This window comes from Acomys minous (genome assembly GCF_964271855.1).
Source record: "Acomys minous genome assembly, chromosome: 5".
NCBI lineage: Eukaryota > Metazoa > Chordata > Mammalia > Rodentia > Muridae > Acomys > Acomys minous.
The window spans coordinates 109,294,093-109,313,736 of record NC_140494.1 but is presented as its reverse complement, the minus strand read 5'-3'; the positions used below and the strand labels follow the sequence as shown (position 1 = coordinate 109,313,736).

At 46.5% G+C, this 19,644-nt stretch overlaps 1 protein-coding gene across 18 annotated transcripts in view; it reads left to right on the top strand.

The window, feature by feature from the left end:
• The window catches only part of NCAM1 (neural cell adhesion molecule 1), a 294,929-nt gene that overhangs the window by 267,320 nt on the left and 7,965 nt on the right, over positions 1 to 19,644 (top strand). For 8 of the 18 annotated variants that reach the window (XM_084781343.1, XM_084781347.1, XM_084781345.1 and 5 more), the window contains 2 exons: positions 8,669 to 8,793; positions 11,825 to 12,002. In XM_084781343.1, the coding sequence (XP_084637469.1) occupies positions 8,669 to 8,793; positions 11,825 to 12,002 (303 nt within the window). Of the gene's footprint in view, positions 1 to 8,668; positions 8,794 to 11,821; positions 12,003 to 14,488; positions 16,940 to 19,644 lie in introns of those variants that run through there. The other 10 variants (XM_084781333.1, XM_084781346.1, XM_084781344.1 and 7 more) reach the window with 2 other exon arrangements.

Here is a 19,644-nt window from a genome sequence, read left to right as displayed (position 1 = left end):
GCTGATGATGTCGTCCACGCTGGTGAACAGAAGGTAAAACTCTTTGTTCTGATTAGAGGAATAAACCCGGAACCAGAGCCTGGCACACATTTCTTCCTGCCTCAGATATATTCAGCAAAGCCATTTGAAAGATTTACCCTTGCTCTCAATTCATGTCTAGAATTCAACAGTCCTTGCAGCCTTGACATGGCAATTTGCCAGCCTTCGGTTTAATATTTTCCCTCAAGAAATCTGATCACACCAACTGCCCTCTCAGGAAAGCCATGATAGCCACAGTACAGGTTGGGAACTTGAATTTTTAACAGGCTTCACAAGCATTACTTCCCGGAAACATGCTTTGAAAATTAGCCTCGTTGCTTAACTTTATACTCCGTAGCTCCATAAACCACAATTTCTCCAGAATGAGTCACAGCCCCTATGGAAATATTTTGCAACCTTGAAATGCTCCAGAAAGAGAGACAGATCTGTGCAAAGGTTGCACTCCCGTTAAAGCAGCAAGTGCTTCCCAAAATTTGCATAAATGGAGGACTTTCTGAAATGAGAATTTGGATTGATGACTGAGGTGTCACTTTTCAAGAGTGGCCCTCCCCCAGGCAGGAGGCACAAATCAAGCAAAAGTCACTCGGCAATTAACAGTGACTGGAAGTCTCCATGTAATCAAGAAGCACATGATTGACCCTTACAGAAAAGGAAATAAAATTATAGCTTTGATGAAGCGCATAACGGTGACGAAATAATTAGTTAATATTGTGCCTGTCACAACCTTGTGAAAACATTCCTCACTCATCATCGAGAGAGATGGAGGCCTTTGCTCTCAGCTTCCCCCCACTAAAAATCAGCCCTATTCGGAGCCTCCCCTGGGAGTCACAGGCATTCTGTTCTCTCCTAACTGTAAAGTTTTACTTCACATCACACCCTAAAGACACATACAGGCTGCACTGATCACGTAGCCAGACTAACACCAATAACCTCCCGGTGTGCCTGCGCATGCAAGAGCCTCCCTTCCATTTGGCCTCCCTTCTCTGAGAACTGATTGGGCGACATTCACACACTCGGAACTTCAATATGTCCTCTTGCATGGCCTCTCTTCCTGGTCTGTCCTCCGAGTCACAATCTCCGCGTGTGTTCCCCTGTCTGTACCCCCTTTCCTCGTGCCTCCACTTGCCGTCACAGAGGACTTCCGCTTTGTAGCTGTGGCAGCATCCTAATCCAGTCCCATTTACACCTAGACTCCTGGACATGCAGAGCAAGCCCCCTTTCATTTCCAACAATGAGTTGTTTGATATTTTATATGGTATGCAACAAAAATAGGAATGTCCCTTAAAAAAAAGAAAAGAAAAGAAAAGAAAAAGAACCTTGCAAACTGCAGTCATAATTTGATCTATGCTAAAAATTGACTTTGAATCTATCATTCTTTGGACAGAGAACATTGGGAGTTTAAGATTGCTACATTTTTTTTTAAGAATTTGCAACCCCCTCACCACAAATATAATGATCTTTTACATTTTCTTACATTGCCTACCAGCAGTGATAGACTTCTTTAAGACTCATGATGACCGCTAAGTAGCTAGTGTTCTAGGGGAAAAAAAAAATCACCGGGACTTCCCTGTGAGATACTAAGTGTGTGCAGTATCTGAAGTTTGAATTTGAGATTTGTTTATATTTAAAGACAAAGCTGGCTATTTCAGTGCAATACTGTAATTCAGGATGAAGTAAAATACAATGGTAACAGCAGAGAAATTTGTTGACAACAGGGGGCAGCCTCTCTTCAGGACCTGTAATCAAGTCCAAAAAGTTGGTGGCAGATGTTTCCTAAAGTCATCCAAAAACACACCTCAGTGCTGACCGAAGCTGTCACTTTAAAGATACAGTCACTGCAAGCCTCGTAGGATTCCAGGCTGCGGCTGCCTCTCACATCACTCCTCGTTCCCACGCATTTCAATCCCTCTCCTGTCATCTGAAAAGGATAAGCAGAAGGCTTGCATTTTGGTGAACAACCATCAGGAAGAACCTTTAACTAAACAGAAAAAAAAGGGGGGGGGAAGAGATTGAAGAGGTTAGGGGCAGGAGAATGAAGCTTTGTTAAGGACAGTCCCCACTCCTTTCCCTAGTCATTAGAAAGGACATAAGTGACTAGGGCCTGAGTTCAAATGATTTAAATAAGTAAGCAGTGGCTCTCTTGTTAGTGGAGTGTACAGCTAATGAAAGCAGATGCTTCCCGTTCTGCCCTCTGTCTGTCTCTTTCCCACCCAACATTGCCCAGGATGCATCTAACACACGCTGGATCCTTTACCCATAGTGATTTACTATGTCCTGAAAACACTGAATGAAAGAGAAGAGAGGTTAAGCCAGGGACTGAATCCCATCTCCCATCATCAACTAGCTTTGATGGGGTAGACAGGTAAGCTTGAACACTGTCCCAGGACAGCAGGAGTGACTTTGTTGGGGGTGAACTGAACTCTGTCCTGTGCAAGCTCACATGCCCCTCTGTCTCCTCGGAGCTTGAGGTACCTCCACAGAGAAGTGACTTCAGAGGTCATTGTCCAAGGACTCTGTAAATGGGACTACCCATTTCCCACCCTCAGCATGAGTGTGACAAGCCCGCCGTACTCCTTCTGTCACTGTGTTGCATGTCTGAGCATGGCTCCTTTCACGCCCATTCATAATGATCTTTTCTTTTCTTTTCTTTTCTTTTTTTTCTTTAGCTACTGACCCTGACTTGTATTAGGCAATGCTGGTTCTGATGAACTAAATTCTTTAACACCCACTCTTCCTTCTTAGATTGAAAACATCACTAACCACCCCTTCCACATCCTCCTCTATTTATTTATTTATTATTATATTTTTTTTTACAGCTGTGTGTTTGGAGCCTCGGCCTCTGGCAGGTCGACACAGACTTTCCACCAGCCTTTCTGCTCTAATTGCCTTTGTTCCGAAGGATCCTCCCACACTGGCGGCTCCCAGGGTAGAGAAGTAGCAGGAAAGGTTCTCAGAGCCAGGCTGTGGTGTATTCTCACCCTGAAACCTTTGGGTAGCAACCAGATCACCTGAAGTTACCAGTGTGAGGGAGCTCACTAATATCCACACTAATGCCTGCGAACTAGCGAAGCTGTGTACCGCCCCCTTGTGGCACAGAGGCGGGAGTTTACTGGGTCATAGTTATTTCTGTCCTAATTTCCTCAGCCTGGGTTAACCCCCATAACCACAAGCCAAACCTTCACGGCCATTTTTTTTTTTTAAGGACAATGAAACAAACATAATTGGTCAATTAATCCGTTGGTGCTTTCATGCCACCCACAAGAAGGGAATCGGTGTTTTTGTGGTTCAGTCTGTCAGAGTTCATTTGTTGCTGTCTAATTTGCATTTTGTGCTGTCATTCAAACCCCTCCCTTCTGCCCCCTAACACACATTCATAGTTCCTAAGAGAACTGGGACCAGACCAGACTTGCCACCAGGTGTCTCAATGAGCTCGGCCCCAAGAAGTTCAATCTCCTTTCTCTGTTACAACTTAAGGAATTGAGACTGGAAAGGTGGCTCAGTGGTTAAGTCCACTGGCTGCGCGTGCAAAGGACCTGGGTTCCATTCCCAGTACCTACATGGTAGCTCACAACCATCTGGAATCCCAGTCTTAGGGTATCTGACGACTTCCTTATGCGCAAGCACTTGCGTGGTACACATGACCTATGTTTAGCTGAAACACCCACGTACATTTTAAATAAATAAAACCCGAGGAACTGGCCACATCCCTACCCACACATTTTATTTATATTGAAGTATCCCCCTGAAGCCAGGGACTCAGGTGGCAAAGGTCGGGCCACTTTAGGACAAGCATATCTTTAACCCCAAAGAAAAAGAACACTTGTCTCCAGGGACCTCGTTTGGGGTGAACAATGCTGAAGACAAATTGGCACCTTTGTCTTTAGCATAACTGTACTAAGCTTTAGAAGTATGAGAAATCCAGGAAGGGACCTCCCATCCCCCCCTCCCCCAAAGAAGTGTCAGGGAGAATTAGAAGGACTGGGAGCAGACACAGCCTACATCACATTAGAGTCATTCATTTGACATCTCTAGCTAAAAGACTCCATTTCAGGAAGGAGAATTAGTGGCCTAATCACTCTAAATCCCGACTCCCCAAGGCAATTTGCTAATCCCCAAAGGACCTGTCAATACTGTTCCTTGATGGAACTGTAATGTGTCTAAGCTGGAGACATGAAATAGGCTTCCCATGTGAATAGGAAAATCATATATTTTGGACTTTTATATAGAGGCTAATAATAATAATAATAATAATAATAATAATAATAATAATAATAATAATAATAATAATAACGTCTACCCAAGATAAAAATTGCTGGTAGGAAATAACTAAGCAAAGGAGATGGGAGTTGGAATAAGTAAAATGAGCAAAATATCAAATGCTATTTGATAGTTTGTATAGGTCCGTCACTAGTTAACCCTGAGTACAGCTGAGACCGTAGCCCTCAGTGCACATCTGAGAGACAGTGAACAAGGGCTGGAGAGCTCACTGGGCAGTCAAGAGCACTGTATTTGCAGATGACCCAAGTTAGTCCCAGCATCCACCCTGGGCAGTTCACAACCGCCTCTAACTCCAGCTCCAGAGGACCTGACATCCCCTACTGACCTCTGTGGTCGCCTGCGCTTACGTATACCAATCCTCACGCAGACACATGCACGCATGCATAGTCAAAAATTAACATTTAAAGTGAGTGAGCAAAGAACAGGGACGGAGCCTCTGATGGGCGGCTTGGCCCCTTGGTCTTCCCTGCACTGCATACCGTTGGTGTCGGGCTTCCTGGTGTGGAACAGAGACTCTTGTTCTCCTCTCACAGCTCACAGATGCTTCACCACACCCCGAGCTTGCTATGATTTTTGTTGTAAAGGCTTTTCCCTCTCCAGGCCCCGGTTGATGAGAGGAAAGACATGCTGCCAGCTCAGATTTAAGGAAGGACCCAGAAGCTCAGTAATTCCAAAGGAAGAGGCTGTAATCTCCATGGCCGGATCTATACGTTTCTAGGCAGGCACTCATAGGCCTGTCCATGGTGAATCTGACAGTCCTTGGGTCTTTTTCATATGATTTCTTCCTTGCATGCATGGCCTATGTTCTGCTGGAAAATATCAGAACTGTCCAGAATTCCATATTTGTTATTGTCAAGGTTTTATTTTTAAAGTAGTGCTGCGTTCAGCTTTAACGTAAAATATTTGAGGGGAAAAATTAAATCCTAGATGAAGCTAAACTCAAAGGGTATAATTAACCCCAGGGGTCTTCTTAAAGCGACATGCCCATGGCTGATGAATGGCAAACCAACATTTACAAATAATTACAATATTGGTTTTTCTGAAATTGCCCGTAATGATTTCAATCAAAGCCACAGCCACCCCAGAACCATGGGACCCCCCCTAAATCATTTCCTCAGCTAATGTGTTCAATTAAGCAGTGAGCCTCTTTAATGCTGAGGTCACATGCCTCTGCAATGTCCTCTTCCTCATCAAGCTAGGCTTTGTGAAGAAAGGAAAGATTTGTTAGCCCTATTCCTAATCTATAATGAAAAGCAGACAGCAAGCATTTGAAGGTGCAGATTTAACAACTGCTTTTCACAGTCTTCATGTACTTGCAAAAACTTGCAGGGCCACCAAATTGGTCCAAAGTTCCATGGTAGTTGAAAATAATCTTCCTTCAAGCATATTGTCACATGAAAGGCTATACTACTGTTTAAGGACCCCACTATCTTTCTAATGATCATACCTATATTTTGTTTTCATTTTACTAAAAAAAAAAATTAATCATCTCTCATTCACCTTTGAGATATCATCACCTGACAGACAAGTTGTAGAACTCAGTACAACATATATTTGTATTATTGATCATAGGTAAAGCTTTCTAAAGGATAACCTAAATACTATATGATATAAAATACTCTGAAGTCCAAGAGAAAATAAATGCGTATCAGAGTAACCTTGTCAGATGGAATGATACAGCTAGTTCTCTTCTTCTGGGTTTGGAAAACATTAGATTTGTGATACCGTGTTTAGGGGTTGTTTTGAGATTCTAATTATAGACATATATTTTTCTGAAACAAATCCAGATAAGACCACCAGCAGGATTGCTGGGATCTTCAGGCACTCTGGGAAGAACCGTTTGCTCATTCACATGCCTTTAAAGGGGCTTGGAACTCTCTTTACAAAGAAAAGACTTTTTTTTTTAAGGGAAACTTTGCAAAATTGTAAAGCAAGAAGTTGAAAACTGTCTGTCTTTGAGATATGGAGCTATTGATCTTAGAGTGTGTCTCCTGAAAAAAAAAAAAAGTGAAAGGCCATTGGTTGTGTCCTCCACCCTCTTGGAGTTGTGAGGACTAGTCAAGGAAGAGTTGGTAACTCCCCCAAATGCATTCATGCTTGCATGGCAGAGGTGGAAGGGGCCTGCATTTGATCCTGTGCCCCTTTCTGTGAGGATGGAGACAGAGTGAGGCAGTGATGTAGATGATGCTCCATACCTCCTACAGAGCAGACTTCACAGGACGTGTTTAAGGCTTTTGTTGTGCCTCAAAAGTATCCACAGTGCTCCATTCTAGAAGGGAATGGTGAGGAGGGTTCAACGAGGCAGCTGGGTGGACACCCCTCAACCTCACTCCAAAGAGGCCTCAGGCAAAGCCCCAGTTCTTCACCTGTCTGGTGAATCTCCTCCTTCCTTGGGAGGCGTCCAACACAGTCCAGGTTGTGATTCTCAGCCCAGAAAGCTATAATGTCGTTTCTACTCCGTCCTGGCCAGCAGCCATCTTGGTTAGCCTAGGGCTCAGGGTTTCCTGGCATACAACACTTTCCATGCTGAAACCTCGGGTGTCTGAAGATCGCCAGGATGAGCTGGTCACCTTAATTCTATCAGAGAATAGAACCAGTGGAGTTCTCTCATGGCTCCCTCAGCATTTGTGGAAATCTACTACTCAGAGGCCCTGCCTTATTCTAAACTAAACCCCACTTTGAGTCCCACCGGACATTTATAATGATGTAGATACAACTGACGTATTGCCTAAGATGATAGAAAAACCCAAAGGAATCTGAAAAGCCTACATAGATTGGCGAATCCAAACTAGCTCTAAATGGTTTCCTCTAAATATCTGAGGATAATAGCTGCATTCTAGCTTTAAAACCAGGACAAGTACTCTTCTAAAAGCCTAGTCATCTTTGCATCCTGTTTTGTTTCGTTTTTGTGTTTCTTAAGTCCCCAACCATAGATCAGATCTCAAACCCGACTTTCCCTAAATATCCTTCAGATGTCAAGATTGTGAGTCCTCCCTGTTGCAGAAGGCATTCAACCTCATTCCTTCTGGGTCTCAAAAGCATACCCATGCACACATCTCACCAAGAGGTCCTATTGACAGCAGGAGTCTGGGTTGCTAAGCAGCTCCAGCTGATGTGCATGCTACACCTCAGGGGACGCCTCGTAGGGCTCTGGGTGCCTTCTTCTCTCTGCTTCTACCCTTGAACCCAAGGGAGGGAGATCCCAACAACTGAACAAGGAGAACCAGGCTAAACTCCAGCTTTGCCAGCAGCCTTCCACTTATGGCTAAGGGTGCAATGTGAGGCAATCAGCTTCTCTCCCTCGTGGCAAGTCACACCCTGGCTCTCCCGTCAGCCTCCCAGAGAGATAAAGAGCTACATTACAGAGTCTGGTCCTTCGTAGATGCCCTGGTTCCTCACAAGTATGGGGTTTTAATTTCAACCCTGTATTATGCTTCCTTGCCTGCTCCTTCAGTGCACATGTGCAGCATCCCATAGAGTCAGTCAGCATCACACTACAGAGCCATCACGGTGCTCTCTGGCTTATTACACAAAAGTCCATCTTCCTTTCTCTCACTTGGATTCACAATGCTACCATCCGAGTGAGCATAAACTCCAAATGAGGAGAGCCAAGAAACTTTATTTTTCTTATTGTAAAATGCTAAAGCTATTCCTCCCGCCCCCACGAAGAAAAAGACTGCAGTGGTTGTTGCTTCAATGCATTAAGGAGCTAGAGATTCTCTCACTTGGCTGAGCCATAAATGTAGCTGCAGTCACAGGAAACTTGCCTATGGCAATTCGTGTTTTATTTAGCCACAACTGGAACCGTATTTTTAAGTGATCCTAAGCAATAAAATTTAATTCATGAAAAGCTAGTCACAGGACCACAGCATTATTCACTCCCATCAATGACCAAGCCCTCGGGACTCCAGGGTGAGTTACGATGTAGCCAGGGATAAAAATGCAGGCCTGTTCTGAAAGTAATTCTGTGTCTTTAAGTTCCCTATTCAGACCTTCTCACATTTGCCCATATTTCAGGCACTCTGTCAACATATGTCGGGTTTATAGAAATCAACCCTGTAGAGTTGGGAGAAGAAATGTGAACAGCAGTGAGAGAGTTGGGGAGAGACCTGTGCTCATGGGGAGCGTTTTCCAGAGCATTCTCACCAAGTACCCTCAGCTAAGACTGAACGAGGCAGCCAAGCAGGGTTCAGAGTTCCAAACTCATTGCTTCTTAACCATTTGAATTTCTGAAAAAAAAAAAAGCAAGGAAAGTGCCCAGCCCCATCGCATCTCTCTATCCCATTTTGACTGGGCCCACTTTTATCACTCTGTGGACCCAGATCTCATGAAAATTCACTGGCTATTTCAGGGGAACCCAGTGCACCCAAGCTGGAAGGGCAGATGGGAGAGGATGGGAACTCCATCAAGGTGAACCTGATCAAGCAGGATGACGGAGGATCCCCCATCAGACACTATCTGGTCAAGTACCGAGCGGTGAGTGGCCTCCATCTTCTGTCGCCCCGCCCTGCAACACACACCCTGGCACCCTAGTACCTACCTTGTTGAATCAAGAACTCAGGAATCCCAGGTGAAGTGAGGGGTAGGGCAGGGTCCCACCATGCATCTTGCAGAAGACTCTTGGAACTTTAGTCAAGGTTTTAAGTCCCAAGACTGACCTACAGCTGATAGATAGGCCACGCCCACAGCGGGACCATTTGAGAACTTCTACCAGACTGAGATGGTGACGACGGCGTCACTGTAACTTTTCTAGTTCTCTCAGTTTTTCTACCAAGTGTTGTTTCAATAATCTAAGACGTCCGTGCAAACGTGTTACACTGTCGTCTGACAGTCACCACTTTTGAGCAAGCGTGTACCTTGGAGCAGATGCAGTATCCAGACAGATTTCCTGCATAGAACCTATGAATTGGGCATGGCCGTTAGCCCCCACATTACAGATGAAGCAACCAGAGCTGCAATAGCAGTAACTGATGGTCTCACATATACGGCTAAGGCCAAGCATGCAGCTCAGGAACCCAGGCTGTCACCTGACTCACTTCAAGATCCTAAGCTGGATCCCTTGCCTGAGCTTCTCAGCACCTCAGCTGGCCTTAACTGCCACGAATCAGCTTGACTCCATGCTTCCCCTTTAGGCTCACTCGTCACCTATCTAAGATGGCTACTGCTCCCTCATTCATCACCGACCCCCAAACTGAGACTCACTCTCTCCTTTTCTAGCCTCAGAATGGCACTGGGCCAGCAGGTGCCAGGGACCAGGGCAGTCTCTGGACAGTGGGGGTAACCCGTAACTAAGATTCCATAGTAGTTGGAGATCATGAACCAGAGAGCAGCTTGCTTTCTTCAGGAAGCCCCAAATAAGGTTTTTCCCAGGAGGTTGCTCATTCCCTGCCTCTCCTGGGAACAGCATCCATGGAAACAGCCCATGGGTCCAAGCATAAAGCCCACCAGGCATGCACACCCTGCAGCCTGGGGAACAGACCTTTATTTACTCAGCTCTCTCAAATGCATCTCAAAGAAGTCAGATATGAGCTGTCAGAGTAGGGGATGTTCCTTAAAGGCCAGTCCACAGATACGACTGAAATGGAGGTCCTGTGGTTTCCTTATAGCAGGGAAGGGGGCCAGGACTTGCCAGATGGCTTGGAATAGCTTGCTCAGAGCAGGTGGAGTAGGAGCAGCCTACTTGGAGTAGAGTAAAATACCTCTGGCTACTATGAGCCTGAATGACATCAAACTCCAGCTTTGCCATTTGCCAGCATATTACCTGAAGAACAGATAATCTCATCTTCCCAGATTTCAATTCCTCTATCTGCAAAATGGGAATGAAATAACTTATGCTGCCAGATTAGTTACAAGATCCCAAAATGGTTCTGGACACTTTGGAAACCTCTTCAAATGGCAACCAGGGTGCAGAGCCCAGGTGGAAATCCCACTTATAGGGAGACAATCTCCGTGCGTGTCTGCCTGAACAGTCACTGCAGCCATGCTTAACAGACAGAAACAAAGTGCTGAGCTAGTTTAGATTCCTGTGACTTTAAGCATCCCCCTGTCACTTTGAAGCTTAGTGTTTGCTAAATGCGATCACATATTATTAATATGTATTACATAGCATAAAGTTTGCTTTCCTGCGTGTTTGCTATATCGCCTGGTTGTCCCTTTTGTAATGATGTTTGCCAAGGAAGACAGAGAAGGAAGAGCAAAGAGAGGCAGCTCAGCGTCTTTGTTTTAAATTAAAACAGCACCATAGCAACGTCGCAAAGCTAACTTTACAGGGCACAGCCCAGGCTGCGTGGCTCCATTAGAGGACAGGAGAATTGCCTCTGAGCATTTCCCCCAACAGCATCCACAGCCTTGGAGTGAGCACTCCCGTGTCCCCCCAGCCCCAGGCCAGGACCTGTCTTGGTCACTGGACCACCTCTTAGCTGACACACTGCCATGTTCTACCCCCCTGTTCACTAAACATTTGTGAAACCTCCTGGGGTCCCCAGGATGTACCTGAAGCATATTTGGCTTCTGAAAAGGCCAGGGACTGTGAAGTGACAGGCTTGGAAACTAAAAAGCCATGTGAAGACGTATCCGGTGGACTTGAGGCCTCTCCCACACTGTTTCGTTATGGAGGTGGTTGCCTAGCAATCAATGGCTTTGGGAACTCCTTTCCAGCTCATACTCATTGGCAAACATGGATGATATACCTAGAGGGTAGGATAGGTGAAAAATGAAGAATGCCCAGAAATTTGCATCTCTTCTTACGCCCTGTATCCTTATGACCCTGTGTTTGCTAAGGACAATGGGATATTCCATATGGGCCCTATGAGCATCCCAGCTTTGGGCCTCACGTGTTCAGCCACAATGAGGCCAGACCACACTGCAGAATGTAGAAAAACCCAGTTCAGTTCAACACACGCTTTCTGGGCTCCCTGTTAGGAAAGGGGAAATGCTGTGTGGGGCTTGAACAGGCTGTGCTCCAACCTTGAGTATAGGGTGACTTTTGTGAAGTCACCTGACCTACTGCTCATGTCTCTGAGGTGATGTCCAGCAGGTTTGATATATAAATGTAGTGAGAAAGGGTGTAGGTAGCCTTCAGTGCATCGCCTGACCATCAGAAGCTACTCAATACATGAGGGTTTACACTTCCAGTAAAACAGAAATCGACGTAATATTCACCTGTCACAATGTGGGCAGCATTTGGAAATATGAAAAGAAACATTGGTTTTAACTCCTGTAAGAAATCGTTATACCATCTACCCAGCATTCCAGAGTACATGGGTAGATACGGCAAGAAAGGGCCAGCCCTGAAGTTAACAGGACAATGGAGTTAGGACCATGCCACACCGGCATTCACTACTGTTGATGATGACAAGCATACTGGGTGGGCCTCCCAATATGGAGAACCCAACTAGTTCCCATGGTTTTCTCTCCCCCTGAGTCTGTGTCTCCTAGTCAGTCTCCCCAACATTCTCACTGAATCTCCTTGGTGTCTTCTGTCCTTCCTGCCGATTGTTCCCAGAAGCTCGCCTCCGAGTGGAAACCAGAAATCAGGCTCCCGTCCGGCAGTGACCACGTCATGCTCAAGTCCCTGGACTGGAACGCCGAGTACGAAGTGTATGTGGTAGCTGAGAATCAGCAAGGAAAATCCAAGGCAGCTCATTTTGTGTTCAGGACTTCAGCCCAGCCCACAGCCATCCCAGGTACAGCCATGTCTGTGTTCTGTCCGTGTCCCCCCCACCCCCCGCCGCTTTGAATTAATGCACACAAGCCACGCCTCCTAATGCGCCTGGACAACCCTGACAACTTGCTTGCTTACAGCCATCCTCATGACTGGTTCCTCATGCCAAGCTTAGTTTTGCCTTATCCCCATCTGTGCAGTGGGATGGCATGTACCAGACCCCAGGAGAGTTTTACCAAGCACCCTGGGGGGAAAAGGTCCTGTCTCGCTTGGCCTTGAAAGACCAATGCTAACCAGTCTATGGGATCCCCTCAAATGGAAAACACCCCAACTCCCGCCTTGCCTTAAATGCTAGTTGAACAAGGATCCTTGACGAGACTTTTTCTGCCATCTGCATTCCATACTAGGACAATGCAACTGGCTTTATGCTGTTCGTATGTTACCCTTGCTTTAGCTGCACAACCATGGTCTAAATCTCTTCTCTCTGGTGGCCCCAAGAGAAGGACTACATGGTGCCCAGTTAGCTACAAGCTTATCTGTGAAGGGCCTCTCCACTGTGCCAGAGACAAATTGAACCTTTTGAAATGGAGCATGTGGAAAACATAGATGCTGGGACACGCCATCAATGAAAGGGCAGCCAGTCTGCTAGACCATGGTAGCAGCACTGCTCCTAGGACATGCAGATTCGTCTCTAGGATCCAGGACCAACTCAAGTGTGGGAATAAAGTGAGAGCCGTGACTTCTGGCCCCATATACCTTGTGCCAGTGGCCAATCCCCCTCATTAGGCAAACGCCTCAGAGAAGACAGCCGTTCCTGAGCTGTCACTTCGCCTTTGCGGAGCTAGCCAAATGCCAAACCACAGGCAGGAGCGATGGTCATAGATGATACAGGCGTGACCTGCTGGAGAGGACCCCTGTGCTCTCTCGCATTCAGGTGTGGTAGGAAGACAGCCTGGGCAGACCCATCTTGCCTGCCCTGTCTGGAGCGCTTGCTTAGCTGCTGACCTCGGTTGTCAAGCTTGCTTCTCCCAGGAAAGTCAGGCGAGAAGGGGTTAGACAGCCTGCCCCATGGGGTTATATGTGCCAAAGTGGGTAGCAACAGAAGGAGAGCTTGGCGTGTGAATCTTTATGGCTGTGTGTGAGCGGAGGGTGTATGGGATGTGCGCAGAGCCTCGGGCCAGTTGCCAGGTGAGTTTTGAGCTGTAGATTAGAAGCATCAGTTGGTTGACTGTGTTATGGGGAGGGCTTTCTTGCTCAGCATAGGGTCCTGTGTCTCTGTACGCACTGGAAGGAAGTTCTTGGATGTGGCTACAGGACGTTGCCCTCATTGTGACTCAAGAGGATGTCCAAATGGAGGTGGCCCTGCTTTTCCTCTAGTCTCTCCTTTCCTGTGTTGTTTGGCTAGTTTTTCCTTGGAATTGTGAGTATGATGTACTTGGCGTGTCCAGATCCATGCCTCCAAGCCTCTTAGGATTCGACGAATACTGAGGCTTAAGTTAAGCCCTTTGCAGCAACCCATAAGCTAGTTCTTCCCCAGCGTGAGACTTGCTGGGCAGCATGCTTGGGTGTGCCAAGCTGGGCACGGCCAGCATCTTTACCTTCTAGGTTTTCAGTGTTGGAGAGAAATGCTAGGGTGTTCTCCGACCTGTGGAGGCCTTGTAGAATACCACCCAGGCTCCTGCTAGATCCAGACAGGGCTACGAGGACTTGCCTTGTCCACAGTGACTCTGGGCCTGCTGTCCAAGTGCTAAAAAGGCATAGCTCTGGTTGGACCAGCCTAGCCATCTTGTTGGAATTCAAGAACGCAACCTCTTTGCACTACAAGATGGATGTTTGTGGTGGAATTCTGTGATCAGCAGGGTGGTAGAAGGTGAGGTGGTCGGCACCCTGGCACCTGCACAACAGTGGGACTTGTGCAGCAGAAAGACAGGTCGGCTTCGGCTCTCCAGACCCCTGTGTTCCGACCACAGTGCAGCCCTTCACTGCACCTCAGCCTCCACAAGCAAACCCTAGGCACTGAAGGACATACTCGTTGCCTGCTCCTAAGAGGCTTCATCTTAGCGAGAGGCAACACTCTCCTGCTCTGACCCTGCTGTTCTACTGCGGAGGCTCCTGTCCTCTCACTTTACTTTCATTTGCTCGCTGGCCCCAATGCCCCCCCACCCCAAAATTAACCTGCTGTGCTGCTTCTGGCATTGCTGAGCTGCTGACCCGGCCTGTGATGTTGATAGAGCACTGAGCTCCTCTAACTTTTGTCAGCCTAACTTACTAAGCTGAATTAACCTTGGATTCTTGTTTTTCCTATATTTGACCTATTTTTCCTTTCTTTTTTTTTTTATCTATTTTTTCCTCTGTTTCTGTCTCTGCCTTCTCTTTCCTCCCCTCCCACACCCTTCCTATGTCCGTCGTTACACTTGTCACCTTGGACGTCACTGGAACATCCCCACTGCCACATTTATGTCTCAACAACCACCTTTCCTCTGGGACCCATATGCTTGACACCTGCAGCTACCTTGGGAGGAAGTTCCACCTCCTATACTTTAGTCTCATTGCTTTTCTCTGTGGTGACTCTTCTTTTGCTCTGTTAGGAACTTGAGCACACCAGACACACACACAGACACACACACACACACACACACACACAGACACACACATGTACACACACACACACACACACACACACACTGTATTTGCTTAAAATCCCAGTTCTGATGAAAATGATAAATTGTCCCTCTTTGAAAGAACCTATCAGGACCACAGTTGCCCAGCCACAGCCACTGAGAAAGTATTCTATGTGAACAAGAAAGATCTTGGTGATTGGAAACAGATTCACCTCTTGAGATTTTGCCATTCAGTGATACCTTTCTGTTACTTCCTATGGAGTCTGTCCCATTTTTAATAGCAGTTTAAAAAAAAAGAAGAAGAAGAAGAAGAATTCGAGAGATCTTTCTTCTAATACTATTTTTTAAAACAACATTATGCAAGATTTATGGAGATGTTTCTACTCTCTGCTACTTGTGTTTTTGTTATTGTTCATACCTAAAATGCAGCAGAGGAAAAACTCTAGAATTGTAAAGCTTGGCTCAGATTGCTAAGGTCACCACATGTGCCCCTCATCCTAACACTGTGCCCGCTGCCTTCCAATAGGTAGTTAGATTCCCCTGCATTTGAGTATTTAAGTACCCATGTTGAAAGAGCACACGTGGTGACTCGCCTAAGCACTCTGCTGGCCTGATAGACAAAATTAAACCCCCTGTTGCCTGTGCAGTGGGAAAAGTTAAAATTGTCTGTTTCCCGGAGCTGATGAACATTGTAGGAAGGTGCTTTAATGCTGGTTTCAGTCTCAACATCTTCTGCTGTCTCTGTGAAGAAGGTCAGACTGTGTTGGGCCCAATAGGAATGGGCTTTGGTATCTGGCTCCCAGCAGAGCTAATTCGTCCACTGCCCAGTAGGATGCTTCAGATGAGCACTAAAGCTCCAGGTCCTGGCGGCTGTGTTCCAGCCATGGCCTACACCATCACCATAAGCATAGTATCCTGGGCAGTATGGAAGCATCCACTGTGAATCACTCGCCCTCCCCACCTTCCCCCTACATGCTCCAAAGAGCACAAGGTAAGGGACTGAGAGGGACATACTACTCCCCTCCACAGTGTCAATGTATCAGGCAGTTTGCCTGCCATCCCTTCCAAAATGCTCCAACTTCCCAAATGGTCTCCATGACACTTTTTAAATTCATATGAAAGGCCAGGAGCTCCTGTTGCTGTTGTGCAGTTCACCCAGAAGAAGAGGTGGATGTATCACAGTCGAATGCCTGAGGCTCAAGGCTGAAAGCCACCCAATAGTATCAGCGTGTGAACTTTGGGATGCACCTTCTGACAGATAAAACTCCCTCCCCTGTCATGGTACCCGACACTCTACCTGTCTCATCTCTGAACATCTCCACGGAAGTTTAATTTATGTTCTTTTTTTTTGGTTCTTTACCTATTTTGTTTCTACTATTTTGTTTTTGTTTTTGTTTTTAAATGCTCAAAGACTATACTAGCAGCCTTCTCCTTTGGGAATACAAATGACCCTAAATTGTGGTCGGCAGGCAGAGCCAGCTGTGCTGCTACCTGCCAGTATCCCCCAGTGTTGAGCATAGAGGTTCCACACTGCTCAGCACCTAAAACTGACAGCGCCTCTTGCTCAGATAGGAACCTCTTGCTCAGGACCCTTGGCCTCTTCCCACCAGCTCAATGAAGCAAGATGGCTCTTGGGCACAAGGGCAGCAGAGAAAAGAGTGTGGGACCTCAGGGCCTGATATGAGAGTCACAGGTCAGTTAAATAAAGCTTCAGAAAAGGCAAAGAGAGGTCCCACCCCTGTCCTTCTCTGATGGCCCTGGATAGGTGTCACATCCATTCACTCTAGGAGAACTTGGCTCAGAGAGTCTGTCTGCCTCAGCCTCACCATCAAACCACTCACAGGGGAGGGACAGTGTCAACATTTATAAGGGGACCTTTGGAGATCGACCCAAATGTCCAAAGCCACAGCACGCTCCCGTGCTCTTAAAAGACACAGGCCCTTTGAGCTTATTTCAGCTGGCTTGTGGCTTGTAATGGTGTGCCCTACCAGAGACAACTTTAGGGTACCCTAGCCCCTGCCAGACACTGGGTCCCTCCAGGAAGGCTGTGGCTCCTGGACCAGCCAAGAGTTTTTAAGAGAGCAACCCCCAAATATCCCCAAGAGTGTGACCTTACCCCCACCTCTGCACTGTGTATCAGTACAGACCGTACACCGTGTATCTGCTATGAGGGTTCTCTGCTCGATTTTTTTTTTTTGGAGTATTTATACAGCAGGTTCAGATCATGTTTTTGTACTAATAAGAATGCTAACGTCATTGTGTAGATGATCAGATAATCAGCCAGATTTTATGAAGTTTACACCTTTGCATTATTAAAGGATATAACAGTTCATGTAAATTCAACAGTGTGTTTGATTTTCTTTGACTTTTGTGTCCAACACAGTGTCAAAAGACCCTCTTTCTTCATCTTGTGTGTGCTTGACAGCTGATTACCAGGAGAGACATTTAAACTGGACCCCATACTTAGTGAGAAAGAGAGTTCTAGTCTAAGGCTAGACTAGACTCTTCAGAATCATTATGCCTTTCTAAGCGACCCTGAGGGTGTCAGGTTCCTTGTTGCCTGGGAATACTCAGCAAAGAGTGGGAAAGGAGTAAGCCTTTGCAGAAGTGAGGAGGCAGTCACTCTGAAGACTGGATCAGGGATAGTGTGTTCCCCGAGCTGCAGAGCTACACACACACACACACACACGTATCTTATGATAGATTAAAAACTGGTGGAAGCTTCTGTTGACAAGCTGCATTCTGTGCACAGCCAGCTCCAGGAAGGATCAAGCAGACATATAAGGGGTCTATGAGGACACTACCAAGTTCAACCATTCTGGTAGTCTGGTAATCAGAGTAGCTTAACTCTGAAATACCCACAAGGATGTGACTGTCTCACGACTCCAGTGTCCTTCCATTTGTACATTGCTTCTGTTAGTCCCATCTCTCTGGCAAGGCCACCGGCATTCCCTGCAGCTTCAGGAGTGCTCACTTTCTATAGAAGAGTCAGTGTTTGGAAGTGGTGGCCTGGCAGCCCTTTTCATTCAAGAGAGTCTGTGTTTCTCCTCTCTTCCTTTCTCTCTCTCTTTCCTTCTCTTTCTCTCTGTCTCTTTCTGTCTCTCTGTCTCTCTCTGTCTCTCTCTGTCTCTCTCTGTCTCTCTCTGTCTGTCTCTCTCTGTCTATCTCTCTCTGTCTCTCTCTCTCTCTCTCTCTCTCTCTCTCTCTCTCTCTCTCTCTCTCTCTCTCTCTCTCTCTCTCTCTCACCTACATCAAACCAAATTTGTTGTGTCAGAGACATAGAGCAAATGATGACCTCTTTGGGGATGGACCCAGGAATCTGGCATAAACCACTGGGATTGAGGACAGGGAAGGCCCAGAAATGGTGGGCCTCATGAGACCTGGGTACTTATTCAAATCCCAGTTTCTGACCTTCATTCCCTTAGTGATTCCAGATCTAGAATGAGTGAAGAGCCCCAGATGCTAAGTTTTTAAGAAGCCGCCCTGGGATGCCACTATAGGCAGAGAAATGCTGTTAAGGGTTAAAAAAAAAAAAAGGTGTTTGCTTTTCATGCAAAATGAAAACTGCAAAGATCAATTATTACAGATGGGGTTCTACCAGCATTTTAGTCTTCCAGAAAAAAAATCTCTCCTAATACACACTGTGGAGACTGACATCTTGGAAACAGTCTCATGTGCAGAGCACCTTACAACTCTGCTTTGAAATGAGGTATTTGTAGTTGAAAAAGATCTGTAGACCATCCCCAACCCCAAGGCCCTTCTAGATACAGGTGTCTCACTCATAGGTTTACAACATCCCTGTCAAGAGCTTTTCTGATCTCTGCTTAATGCCTCTAGAAACAGAGCACTCAAAAGAAACAAAGCTCCCAAGGCAGCTCGCTCTGTTTGACTTCCTAGGCTTGCCAATCTTTCCTGTGGGCCTGTGGTCTGTCCCACCCTCCACCCCACCTCCTGATGCTGTAGAGAGTTCAGGTCCTTTTTCCTTCTTGTGACACACAATTCAATTTTTAGAATGACGTTTTCATTTCATGGGCTGAGGACTCATTTAGTCATCCAACAAACATTCCGTGAACATTTCCCCTAAGTCAGCATCACAGTAACTTCTGGGGACACAGAGGAGAGAGCAGGCATGTGCTGGGTGGAAAAGGATGGGGGCAGGGGCAGATGGTAGCAAGAAGAGAGTAGAGCAGTGTGGCTTGGTAGATAAAGAAGATAAAGAAGGTAGCGCTCTAAGAAGAAAACATGAGACCTGAGAGGCCTGTTAGACAACAGAGCCACACAATCAGCCAGTCCCAGGGAGATAATGGGCTGGCATGTTCATCAGGCAGCATGTAGACTGGCCTGGCCTGGAACATACCACTGAAGGTCAAACCATGCTTGCCAAGGGTCAGGGGACTACACAGAGGCTACAACACATGAGACACCAGACAGGTTGAAAAAGACTTCGAACTTCCTATCGTATGAAATATCTACTCTCTTGCTTCTGACACATTACGGCCTTCGCCCTTGGGCACCTTCCTGCAAATGTGCTCTCAGTTAGTGAAGCCTCCAGCTGACTCTGCTGGGCAAGTCCCGCCCTGCTGCCATACTCTCACACTCAGAATAGCTTTTGCAGTGGTTTATTTTTCCTCTTTGAAGAGATGAGTAGTCATGAGGCTGGAGACAGAGTTATGAGATGAGCAGTCACTTAGGATGGTATTATGTAGCTAGCTCAGGATAAAAAGCCATTGCTGTTGCCATGGCCATGGTAGCTCGTGACTGTAGTCAGAGCAGTCAAGAGACCGAGGCAGCGAGGTTCTCATAAATGTGAGGCTAGCTTGAGCTTCAGAGCAAGGCCCAGACTAGCCTGAGCTACAGAGAAATGAGATTTGCTCTTTTAAAAAGAAAATTTTAAGAGTACCACTAAGTGCAAAAATTCATAGATACCTCCCCCAAAACTACCTTTCTACTTTAGCTCGTTCCTGGTGAAATAGGCGCTTGATACCAATCAGTGTGGGAAGGCTGAGGTCAAGGTGACTCTCCAATTCAAGGAAACCCCTTGGG